The following is a 13,007-nucleotide window of genomic DNA, read 5'->3' on the forward strand; positions in this document are numbered from 1 at the left end:
AAAACATTGAATTTTCTCAAACACACCATATTTCGTTGTTGTTGCTTGTTTTTTGTGGTTAATCTGTCATGCTCGCCATCACTTGGCTAAAAGCAGAAACACCTGGTTTCCTCCCTCACTGCTTCCAGATAAACCCCTGTCTAGATTTCTCCAGAGTGGAAAAACTGCTTGGCAATTTGAGTGGAAAAACAAGTGTCAGGAAAAGGGTTAGGCAAGTCACTCCTCCACGAAACATTGCAGCCTCAGAAGGCTGTTTCTCATTTAAAAAACAAAATGAAAACCTTGTTGAGGCTTTGTTACATGTGTTTCTGTGAAATGTGTAATCGGTCTAAGGAATCTTTTGCCTGAGTCAGGAACTAATAAAAAAAGATGAATCACATCTATATCGTATCTTTCAACCAGGGTCCCTGCAGTTTATTTGAAATGCAAATTAATAACATCTTTTACAGCGCTATGAAGTTGCATAAGCACCGTGGCATTATTCTCAGGGTACTTTATGGGCTTGTATTATTGCCAGAGCTAGCTATGTCAAAACTTAACATTGGTTCAGAACTTCAACGTACGGTCAGACGATGGTAGAATTGAAGGGAGCAATAAAAGGAACCTGCTTCACACATACATCAAGGTAGGCTTGCTAGGACCATGCAAACATGTTGTCCCCTAATGCAGAACTGACAGCTGTTTTGCTCCTCTCCAATCCTTTTACATTAGTATACAGCAGCAGCTAAGCCAAGTCTTACCATGCCATTGAACCTGGCATCTTGGTTAAGCTCTCTTCTCCTTAAACATGATCCATAGACAACGTGCTAAGCTTAGCTGCTGAAATATACTCAGAGTCGCAAAGTGATTTCATGCTCTTTATTCAGCTCATAGTGGTGAGGAGGAATGAATGAATGTCCCCTCAAAGTATCTGCTTTATATACATTATTTACACAATGGGCTGCACATGATTGGCTAATTCCAGGATTCTACTGTAGGCCAATCAGGTTGTGGATTCACTTCTATCTGGAGCATGATTGGGTGGTTCCTGCTAACCAATCATACTGCTGCATTGTTCTAGGACCAATCAGACTGCTGCATTCTGAATCCTATTGTTCTAGGACCAATCAGACTGCTGCCTTTTGGAGCCTATTGTTCTAGGACCAATCAGACTGCTGCAGTTTGGATCCTATTCAACTCAGTACATAACACCCCTCCCCTCTAAGTTCCAGTCCTGCCCGGAAGGTCGCATTCATAGTCCTCAAGGTACGCCGGTGGCCTACGTGTGCGTTGCGGCCTGGGGTGTTCCCTGGTCCGGGGTTCAGGTTCTGGCTCGTGTTCCAAGGATGGGGCTGTTTGGTCTGGCGCAACCGGCTCGCTCAGTCGTGGTTCTGGTTCCGGTGTCCTTTCGGCCTCGCGGGTCCTCTCTGTATTTACTGATTCTGCCTCTCCTGCTTGCCCCTGCTGCTCTATGGGCCTCACTGCCCCACTGTTCCCTTGGGACTCCTCTGACCTGTCCTCCTCCTCCTGGTTTTCTCCCGGGAATCGTCGCCGTATCTGGTCGCAGTGGCGGCGCCAGCATTGCCCCCCATCTGTTAGCACCTCGTACGACACGGGGCCCGTGACCCTGGTGACTGTGGCAGGTACCCATGCAGGGCCTGCCCCAAAATTCTTTGCGTACACTGGGTCCTGGGCCTCGAAGGTCCGGGGGTTCCTGCCTTCCCCCACCACTACCTCATCCTGAGCTCTATCGGGGTGAAGGCGGTCCAATCTGATTGCAAGGCGCCGACCCATTAGTAGTTCAGCGGGGCTCCGGCCAGTCGTTGAGCTGGGGGTGCTGTGCTGTGCTAGAAGGAATGTGGCAAGGCGGTACTCCCAATCCCCTTGCGTCATGCGGCGAAGGGTGTCCTTGGTGGTCCGCACCATGCGTTCTGCTTGGCCATTGGTGGCAGGGTGGAATGGCGCCGAACGGATGTGGCGGATGGCGTTCTGCACTGTGAAGGTTTGAAATTCTCCTGATGTAAATGCAGTCCCGTTGTCTGAGACGAGAGTGTCAGGGAGCCCGTGGGTTGCAAACAGCCTGCGTAGTACCCGGATGGCTGCGGACGTAGAAGTGGACGGTACCAGTGCGACTTCCAGCCATTTGGTGTAGGAGTCCACCACTATGAAGAATGTTTTCCCCTGAAAGGGGCCAGCGAAGTCCACATGCAGGCGTGACCATGGTGCTCGGGCGGACTCCCAGGACTGGACTGGGGCCCTTGGGGGATCTGGGCGGGATTCCTGGCAGGCCTGGCAGTGTTTGACCCAGGCCTCTATCTCTCCGTCGATCCCCGGCCACCACACATAACTCCTGGCAAGGGCCTTCATTCTTACTACCCCTGGGTGTGTCTCGTGTAGGGCTGTGAGGACCCTTTTGCGGAGGGGCTGGGGAACAACGACCCTGCTTCCCCATAACAGGCACCCCTTGTGGGCTGACAGTTCATGTTTGCGGGTTGTGTAGCCGGCGAATTCTGGCCCGGGGCTGCGGCTGGGCCATCCCCTCCACACCCAGTCCAGGACCCGGGAGATGACCCTATCTTTCTTGGAATGGTGTGCAACTTCTTGTGCCTGAATGGGGCGGTCAGGAAGCAGCTCCAGGCTCATAACCTCTTGCGCAGGTGCTGGGTCGGGGCCTGTTTCCGGTAGTGGTAGCCTGCTGAGGGCGTCTGCATGGCCCATCGCCTTTCCAGGGCGGTGAATCAGTGCATACTGGTAGCTGGCAAGGAAAATTGACCACCTGAGGACGCGAGGAGACAGCACTTGGGGGGTCTGCTTTTCGGGGGCAAACAAGCCAAGCAACGGCTTGTGGTCAGTCACCACGGTGAAGGGCCGCCCGTACAAGAAATCATGGAATTTTTTTACTCCCTTCACGATTGCCAGACCCTCCTTGTCGATTTGCGAGTAGTTCCGCTCGGTTTCGTTGAGTGTCTGGGAAAAGTATGCTACCGGTACCTCTCTTCCATCCGGGAGTTGGTGTCCCAGGACAGCGCCGATGCCATAGGGCATCGACCTCTCAGCAGCTTCCGTTGCCAGGGCCTCCTCCAGAGCGACCTGGAACGTTAGGTTCTTCTTAGCGTAGAGGCGTCGTTGCAGCTTCTCATCCTTCAGGCCACCGACGAGGCGGTCACGAAGCATGTTCTCCAGCTCTGAGAAGTTGCAGAACCGGGCAGCTTGGCGGAGAGAGGTCACAAACCCAGTTATGGTTTCCCCAGGGGCTTGCCGCTTTGCGTAGAAGGCATTTCGACAAGCCACCACTGAGGGCTGTGGCGAAAAGTGCCCCTTCAGCTGTTCCATTATTGTTTTGTATGGAACAGTAGCGACGTCTTCAGGCGCAAGGAGAGCCCGGGCGATTTCAAATGTCTCCTCTCCGCAGACGCTGAAGAATATTGCCCTCTTCTTGGCGTCTTCTTCATCGGTGACCCCTTTGGCTTCTAGGAGGAAGGTGAAACGGGAGGCGTACGCTTCCCAGTCTCCAGATGCTGGGTTGAATGGCGAGAAGCTGCTGTCAGTTGCCATTCTGAGTTCCTTGTGTCCCGGAGCTGAAGCCTGGATACACGGTGCGAGGCAGCGGTGCGGCAGGTGGCGGTGCTGCGGTGCTGTGTGTGGCAGTCAGCTCAGCGGGATCCCACCTTCGTCGCCAGTGAAATATACTCAGAGTCGCAAAGTGATTTCATGCTCTTTATTCAGCTCATAGTGGTGAGGAGGAATGAATGAATGTCCCCTCAAAGTATCTGCTTTATATACATTATTTACACAATGGGCTGCACATGATTGGCTAATTCCAGGATTCTACTGTAGGCCAATCAGGTTGTGGATTCACTTCTATCTGGAGCATGATTGGGTGGTTCCTGCTAACCAATCATACTGCTGCATTGTTCTAGGACCAATCAGACTGCTGCATTCTGAATCCTATTGTTCTAGGACCAATCAGACTGCTGCCTTTTGGAGCCTATTGTTCTAGGACCAATCAGACTGCTGCAGTTTGGATCCTATTCAACTCAGTACATAACAGCTGCCATGCTGTGCTGAGCTAAAAGAACTGGAGAGGGACAAAGTGGTTGCAGTCTCCCTGGGAGATATACATGTTTGCAAAGCAATTCTCCCTAAATCAATGACTGTTGTGTGTTATTTTCACCAATAAGTGCATTTTTATGGACAATGTACCCATTATATTCATTTTTGTAGTGTTTTTCTTCTAGAATAAAAGGTGCCAGTACTGCATACCATTGAGTACCCCCAGAAAAAGAGTACTGGGTTTTTGTATGTACAAATGCATACATTTTTGTATCTAAAATTCATGGATTGGAGATTTTGATTGCACAATTTGGAGAAGTGCAGATTTCAAAGCAAGGCTGCAGGTTTCAATTCTTGGAAAGTGCAAATTAGGCAGGTTCACTTTTAAAGTTTCCAAGAGAAAAAACAATGAGTGAATTGTGATAGTCTCAGAATTTACTGGACTGGAACACCATGCGTAAATGCTGATGGGTTGTTGTTGTTTTTACAGAATGTAGTTATGTAGTTCTGGGAAACCGTGTCACTCTGGTAATCATTACAAAGACAAAAATTGTATCGATATTAAAAACAAGTATACCCACTTTCTGTGAGTATATATAGAATACAGCCATTTTGGGTTTCCCGACTTTAGGGAAAAACAAAAACAGATCTAAGCAAATGGCACTTGTTTCAAGAGCTGTGACTGCTTAGCTTAAAAGAAATATTCTTTGAATCATAGAACTGTAGAGTTGGAAGGGACCCTAAGTGTCCTCTAGTCCAACCCCCTGCAATGCGGGAATATGCAGGTGGCCCATATGGGGAATTGAACCTGTGACCTTGGCGTTATCACTTCAGGCCTTGGGTTGATCCTGCATTGCTGGCAGTTTTTAGACTGGAATAAAACTCACTGTGTTGCAGCTAGGTCTTCCAGAGCTAGGTAAAGCATTAATAAAAGCAACCATTTAAATCCAATTTCAGCATATTTACAAGTCAGTTTGTGGACCAAAGGACTTTGCTTGCTCTTGGAAGGTCATTACAGAAGCAGCAAGGACATCTCCTGTATCAATTTCAAGCTGACCGATCAGTAATTACATAGTTGCTGCTGCTAATGCTATTCTAGGCTGCATCAACAGAAACACAGTGTCCAGATCAAAGGAAGTAGTAAAATGTAAATGTAAAGGTAAAGGTACCCCTGACTGTTAGGTCCAGTCGCGGGCGACTCTGGGGTTGCACGCTCATCTCGTTCTGTAGGCTGAGGGAGCTGGTATTTGTCCGCAGACAGCTTCTGGATCGTGTGGCCAGCATGACTAAGTTTCTGGCGAACCAGAGCAGCGCACGGAAATGCCGTTTACCTTCCCGCCGGAGCGGTACCTATTTATCTACTTGCACTTGACATGCTTTCGAACTGCTCGGTTGGCAGGAGCTGGGACCGAACAACAGCAGCTCACCCCATCGCGGGGATTCGAACTGCCGACCTTCTGATCAGCAAGCCCTAGGCTCTGTGGTTTAGACCACAGCGCCACCCGCGTCCCAAGGGAATTAGTAGAACTACTCTATTCTGCTTTGGAGTACAGTGGTACCTCTGGTTACGTACTTAATTCGTTCTGGAAATCCGTTCTTAACCTGAAACTGTTCTTAACCTGAGGTACCACTTTAGCTAATGGGGTCTCCTGCTGCTGGCACGCCGCTGGCACGCAATTTCTGTTCTCATCCTGAGGTACAGTTCTTAACTCGAGGTACTACTTCCGGGTTAGCGGAGTCTGTAACCTGAAGTGTTTGTAACCCAAGGTACCACTGTATGTCTCAGAGCACTATACATTAGCTCCACCCCACAACTGGCCTGTCTCATGAGACTAAGAGAAAGAGCCAAAGATGTTTTTTTCCTTCCTTTTGTTTGGGATTCCCTTAGGCTACGGAAAGCAATACTCAAACCTTGCTCTGAAAGGTGTGTTCTCTAAGTCATGGTCCCTTAGAAGCCCCAGCCAAAAGGTCAGCATGTAAAAGATATTTCCATTTGACAAAAGTCCCTAGACCCCAATTTCATTCTGTACCTGAAGGTCTTAAGCAGCAGAACCCACTATGGTTTTCTAGACTAGGTCCTACTGTACTTGTGAATTCTATATCATCTGTACTGTGAACAAAGAAAACATAATGTTCCATATGTATTAATAGTTTATTTAATAAGCTATTCAAGTCAGGGAAAATCCAGGTATGTACAGAATGATGTTGAAGGTAGTGATAAATACATGCAGATGAAGTGTTTACTGGATGCAGAGGGCCTGAGAGCCTCACAGAACTTATTTTGGAATTGCCCCAATGAATAAACTGCAGCAGAAGTGGCTTCAAAACTGTAGTCTCTTGGTGGGCTTGTCTAAGGGAAAGTAATAGAGGAAGAAAATGTGAAGGTAAGTGCTCTCTACTTTGCAGGTGGGAAAAATAAGACTGTAATAGAATAAAGTAAATGAGCCCGTAGGAACTGTAGGAGCATATTTTTAAAGTACTTTATTCCCTAAACTGAACAAACTAATTTGACAAATTCAAATGACTTTAATGAAACTGACTTTCAAAAACCAAAACCAGAGCTTGGCAAAGTATTTTTTGCCAGTGTTCCCATCTCACCCACAAACTGGGTTCCAGACTTACACCCCTAAACCCACAGTTATGTACAAAAATATTGTACCTAAAATAAGTATCTAAAATTGATGTTCGCCATATGATGTAGTCACCTAAAATGAGTCCAAGTTACAAGGAAATGCAAACAATGCATTTTGCAATATTGTACCAAGGAAAGAAGGCTATTAAAATGAAGATCATGTACAACATAAACTTTACAAGAGAAGCCATATCACAAACCTCTTCCTTGTTTTTTCTCCAAATTCATGTGCCCCAAGAATAAATAAAAACCACTGGGAGTGAAAATCTTGTTGTTATTGAACTATCTGGAATTTCAACTTCTGTGGACAATCCATTTTTCCTGCAAAAAGTCATACAAACCACTTGAGGGTTTTTCACAAATGATGTGTTCATGGTTTCAAACTATTTCTTCATTTACTGTAATAGAAATCTAAACTACAAATGTATCACTTGAACTGATATCACGGTTTTTAAAAATTAAAACCCAAGTGTAGAGGTCCTTAATCTGAATCAGAGCCACAGTTCAAGGGTGTGAGAGGTTTACTCTTCTGAGATTTCAGCAGGCATTGCTCATGCTTCAATCCTCTACAGCAGACATGTCCAGCTCCCAAGAGACTGCGATCTACTCCCACTATAAAAAAAAACCAACTGGTTGGATTGACCAAAGTTGTTGAGCTTTTTTTTAGGGAGCCAGGATCAACCAGGGACAAAATTAAACAACACAGTGGGGTGTATGTCTGAGTAAGCCTTGTGAGTCCTGCTTGACAGCTAGTCACAAGTCAGTCATGTTCATCCAGGGGACAGTTTAACACCTTTGGGAAGTTTGGCTGCCATGGTGTTAACAACAGCCAGATTTCTTGTTATGTACTGAGCTTGTATCCTAGAGCAACAGGCAGGTAGGATCCTAGAAGGCAGCAACCTGATTGGTCTGCAGGAGCTGCCCAATCTGGCTCCAGGAGGAAGTGAATCAGCAACCTGATTGGCCTGCAAGAACAGTCCAATCAGGCTCCAGGAGGGGAGTTGAACCAGCCAATCACACGGGACCCATTGTGTAAATAATGTACAGTGGATGCTCGGGTTGTGAACGTGATCCGTGTGGGAGGCACATTTGCAACCTGTAGTGCCGCGTCTGTGCATGCGTGGGTCGCAATTTGGCGCTTCTGCGCATGTGCCGAAACCCAGAAGTAACCTGTTCCGGTACTTCTGGGTTCGGCGCAGTCCGTAACCCGAAACTGCGCAACCTGAAGTGTCCGTAACCTGAAGTATGACTGTATATATAGCCAGAAGTTTTTTGGGATAAGCACTCACTCACTGTTTACCATGAGCTAAAATAAAGAGAATGAAATCAACACTCAACTCCGAGTATATTTCATTTCTCCATCTTCTTAGCAGACAGAAACCATTCTGTACTTCGTTTGCGCAAAAGGAGATGTGGCTGTTCTGTGTAATATGAAGACCATATTACCATGGTTTGTGAAGTTCAGGAGATGCCAGTGGGGGAAAACTCTGATGAGGAGAAATAATTGAGTTTAGGAAGGGGGGGAAAAGCCTTCCCCCCCCCTTTACAACATGAGTTTGGGCATTTTGGATGAAATTGTGCGGTGATTTCCAATTCCTCCCATTTTTATTTTTATTTTTGATACAGTACTTCTAGTTTTACTTCACTCCCACTAAAGCTATAGTAAGCAACAATTTAAATTTCAAACCATACCAGCATTATAGCCTTTACTGAGCATAATGTTCAGTACAGAGTAACTCCCCTGTAAAAAAACCACAAAAACCCATGACTGTTCCTTTAAAGTTTTATATTACAATGATTTACAGGTTGAAAAAGTTTGTTATGTACCCTACCAAGCATGAAGGTTACCTGTTGGGTGTCAGCCAATATTTAACTTCCCAGTGAGATTAGGTGTAAGAATACATTTACTTTAAAGTTAGATCAGTACCAGGCAACTATTCAGCAGCACAAGATGGAATTTTCATCCAGCTGATGGTTTCTCTGTTCTATTCAAGAGTATCAGGATACTGTTCACGTAAAATCTTTGTTGCTGTGAATTTCTTTATAAAAAAAGCACAGAGGAGGTAAGTTTCTGGTAACCATGACTGATTTCCTTTAAAGCTTTGATTTAAAATTAAACAGGAAAAATAGCAGATAGAAAGGAACTGATTTGAAAATGAGAAATGCTTTGAGATGTGAAGCCAGAATATATAAGATGAATAAGCACAGAACTTAAAAATAAATGTAGAAGTGCTTTGGTATATGAAGGCAAAGTATATGTACCAATGAAGGTATAATAAGATCAAACAACCGAAAAGTACCGTATTTTTTGCTCTATAAGACTCACTTTTCCCCTCCTAAAAAGTAAGGGGAAATGTGTGTGCGTCTTATGGAGCGAATGCAGGCTGCGTAGCTATCACAGCAGCCAGAACAGCAAGAGGGATCCCTCTTGCTGTTCTGGCTTCTGAGATTCAGAATATTTTTTTTCCTCCTCCAAAAACTAGGTGCGTCTTGTGGTCTGGTGCATCTTATAGAGCAAAAAATACGGTAAATTGTTATAGGCTGGGGACAGAATGATTAAATAAGAAACAGTACCCTAATTCTGACCAACAATCGCTAGAAATCTTTAAGCTACAATTAGATCGGATGACATTTTGAAAAATGCAATATGCAATGTTATGTTGCTTATGACTTTTTTTAAAAAAAGCCTCCTAGATAGCAGAACCCTTTTACTGCAGGAATGATTAAGTGACATTCAACAACTTCTGCATGTTAAGACAGCCAGAATGAATTGCCCTACTCACATGTTATAGTTTAAAATCCATGTGCCTAGAACAGAAACTGGCTTACACCTATTTTTAAAGCCCATTTTCTATAGGTGGCAATGATTAACACCACATTCCGAGTGTTGCCCAGTGCTGATATAGTGTGTGCATAAAGTAGTTCAGGCACCAGAAGGCATCCCTGTGCTACTGTTCAATGGACAGGTAGAGTTACTTTTAATCATGCAGGTCATCAGGCCCTCTGTGCCAGTGGGGCATGCAGATCTCTTGTCATGTGGGGTGTTTGAGAAGCCTGGAAGGGATTTGTGTTGGGATCAAACACTTTCTCCAAGTGCTTAAAATGCATATATAATCTGATTAATATACACAAACTCATTAGGTAGAATGAAGCCAAGTCTATATTATGGCAGTACAGTGGTACCTCGGGTTACATACACTTCAGGTTACATACACTTCAGGTTACAGACTCCGCTAACACAGAAACAGTACCTCGGGTTAAGAACTTTGCTTGAGAACAGAAATCGTGCTCCGGCAGCGCAGCGGCAGCAGGAGGCCCCATTAGCTAAAGTGGGGCTTCAGGTTAAGAACAGTTTCAGGTTAAGAACAGACCTCTGGAACGAATTAAGTACTTAACCCGAGGCACCACTGTAATGATACTTGGCCCCCTCCTTAAAAACTGGCATGCCAGTCAGGCAGTGTCTTGCTTAAGGCCACCCAGTGGCTGGGTTGAAATTTGAAGCAGAGACGCTACCTTATAGCCTTGGGTAGCAGGCACACTTCACCTTAAAAGCACATTCCCCACATTCCCTCAAAGAATTCTGGGCACTGTAGTTTCTTAAGGGTTGCTGGGAAATGTTCCATCTGTGAGGGGTAAACTTCAGTGCTCAGAATTCTTTGTGGGAAAGAAAGCGCTTCAAATGTGCTTTAAAGGTATACACAAACTAAATGCCATGCTTCATCAGTTAAAGTTGTGTCATCTTTTAATCATCATATTTCAGCAGAATCTTGTTCATCAGGATCATTCATTAATACATGCCTATCTTATGAATCCTAATTTGTCCCTATAATTATATACTTTATTATGTAAATTGATCTTCTATATTTGTATTGAGACATTTGATGTAATGAGTGATAACCAAACCCAGCATGAATCAAATCCCCAAGTTCCTACTTAATACTGATCCTCTCTAATGCTTGCAATAAGATTATCTAAATCTTTCTTCCTATACATTCAACAATTTCTTTTTCTCTTAGACTTTTTAAAATCACAAGTGCATTTCAAGTTCAAAGTACAAGAAGAATGAGAAGGAACTAATTAATAGGTTTTTAAGACAACTGCCTCTTTATGCCTAATGTAACATAACTTGGTATTTCTGTGACCCAATGTGCTTTTGAGTTTACAAAGCAGAATCCCAGTGACTCTAGTCTGCCCCTCACTACGTAATTTCTGTTCCATACATAGTATCAACAAAGCTACACAAATTTTCATTTCTGTGATTCCTTCTACTGAAGAGCAGGCATAGGCAAACTCCAGCCCTCCAGATGTTTGGGGCTACAATTCCCATCATCCCTGACCACTGGTCCTGTTAGCTAGGGATGATGGGAATTGTAGTCCCAAGCATTTGGAGGGCCGGAGTTTGTCTATGCCTGCTGAAGAGAACTTCATATGCCCTTGGGGTGTAGCTAGATGCTTAAAGGACTTGGGTCACACACCCATGACACACAATTGCATATGTTAATTTTTCTATATTGATGCCTCTGGAAAATTAAGATGGTGAATAGCTGGCATTTCAGCAGCACTATGCCCAGCAGCTGCCTTATCAGCAAAGTTTTTAAATAAGTTTAAGAAAGGGAAAGCGACAAAAGCAATGAGCCACACCACAAAAGACCTGGGACTTGGGGCACCCCTTAACAATGCCCCAGTATGCCCTTCTCCCAAGAATGTATGATTCTCCTGTAGGAAGATGACTGATGCATGCTTTTGTGTTTAATGACAGTTCACTGAAAATATGGCCACCTTACAGAACTTCACAAAGGCTCTGGAAGATACTTTCAGGAAGACCTTCCTTGATTACATGAATAGCTGGCGAAGAAATACCACAATTGAAGAAAATACGTTGCAAGCAACACTTGATGCTGAGGACTTAAATTATGTCATTATGTATCTCATGGTGATGATTGGGATTTTCTCCTTCATTGTTGTGACGATCTTAGTGAGCACCGTGAAATCAAAGAGACGAGAGCACTCTGATGACCCTTATCACCAATACATTGTGGATGACTGGGGCAACAAGCTCAAAAACCAGACGCTGCTCCACCATGACCTTAAATGCACCATCCATGAAAATACTGGTGCAAAGGATCAAGCGAGCACCCAGACTGCTTGATCTGTGGGAGAAATTGCCACTACCTGAATGAAGTAGTACTGGAGAATTCTCTCTCTGTGTGTGTTATTTTAAGTCATATTACCTTTAAAAAATATAAATGCTAAACAATATCATATTGTACAGAAACCAGTCTTCCCAAACAGGGTGCTCTCCAGATATTGTAGAGTGCAACTCCATCATCAGCAAATACTTCCAGGCAAATGTGTATGTATTTTGAAGTCTATATGACTAATGTAGGAAGAACCTTGTTTGTTTTTAAGGTTGCGGGCAGTAGCAGCTTTGAGACTCTTTAAGTGACTGAATGACTCAGTGAAAACTACAAAAAATGTTACCACTGCTTTACTAAACAAGATGGGAGAGGACATCCAGCCACCACAATACGTAATCTTTTCAGCCAGCTTCCCTGTTTTCATCTGTTTCAACTAACCTACCTAACCTTTAGAACCCTTTTAAGGTGTTAGCAATCACATAAGCAGGACAAGCAGGAATGAGGGTCCTAGCTAAACTGCTTCCTTCTGTTGCCTTCCAAATTATGGAATACAACTGCCTGAAATGGGGAGGCTTTTTTCTTCCACAAAGGCTCCCCCCCCCTGCATATCTCAGAACCCTAATTATGCAGGGTTCTAAAATGCATGGGGGGCCTCCACGGATGCAAAAAATTGAAGCTGAACCAAGGGGCACAGTCCTCATCAAACTTACACAGTTCCATTTACAGTCCATTGTGCTACTTCATATTCAGAGACTGGTATTTCCCGATCATAGTACAGTAACAAGATCAGGGCATCCTACAAACCTGTTTGCAAAGGAATCGTGGCCGCTTTCACTCATCATCATATCATGAACATCAGAAGCAGAACCTGCAAGGTTCTGCCTCAATATAGCCTTCTTTAATGAATCTGTGCATGTTGATTTCAGCACTCTGTACATTTGATTGTTTTGTTTATACGTTATGTTTTAAATTGATTATGTCAGCTGCTCTGAAGCCAAAAGGCAGGGCAGAAATAATTGCATAAACAAATTATATATATATATATATATATATATATATATATATATATATAATATTCTCATTCATTCATCATTCATTCATTCTTGCCTCTTAGTAGTGTTGTGGGCTCCCTACTTTTCCTAAGAATTATTATGAACATTATTACTAGCATTTATAAACCTTTAGGGTGACGGAGGCTGATTCTG

The 13,007-nt window shown here is 44.3% G+C and overlaps 1 protein-coding gene across 1 annotated transcript; it reads left to right on the plus strand.

Annotated features, from left to right (window-relative positions):
• The first annotated feature begins 11,190 nt into the window (after positions 1 to 11,190).
• On the plus strand, positions 11,191 to 11,863 carry KCNE2 (potassium voltage-gated channel subfamily E regulatory subunit 2). The gene has a single exon (XM_081857855.1). It carries the CDS (start codon positions 11,436 to 11,438, stop codon positions 11,811 to 11,813), a length of 378 nt encoding a protein of 125 aa, XP_081713981.1. The 5' UTR covers positions 11,191 to 11,435; the 3' UTR covers positions 11,814 to 11,863.
• The last annotated feature ends 1,144 nt before the right edge of the window (positions 11,864 to 13,007 follow it).

This window comes from Podarcis erhardii, assembly GCF_964252035.2.
Source record: "Podarcis erhardii genome assembly, chromosome: 4".
NCBI lineage: Eukaryota > Metazoa > Chordata > Lepidosauria > Squamata > Lacertidae > Podarcis > Podarcis erhardii.

Coding starts and splice junctions, on each gene's coding strand:
- KCNE2 (XM_081857855.1), top strand. CDS start 11,436: ATGGCCACCTTACAGAACTTCACAAAGGCTCTGGAAGATACTTTCAGG.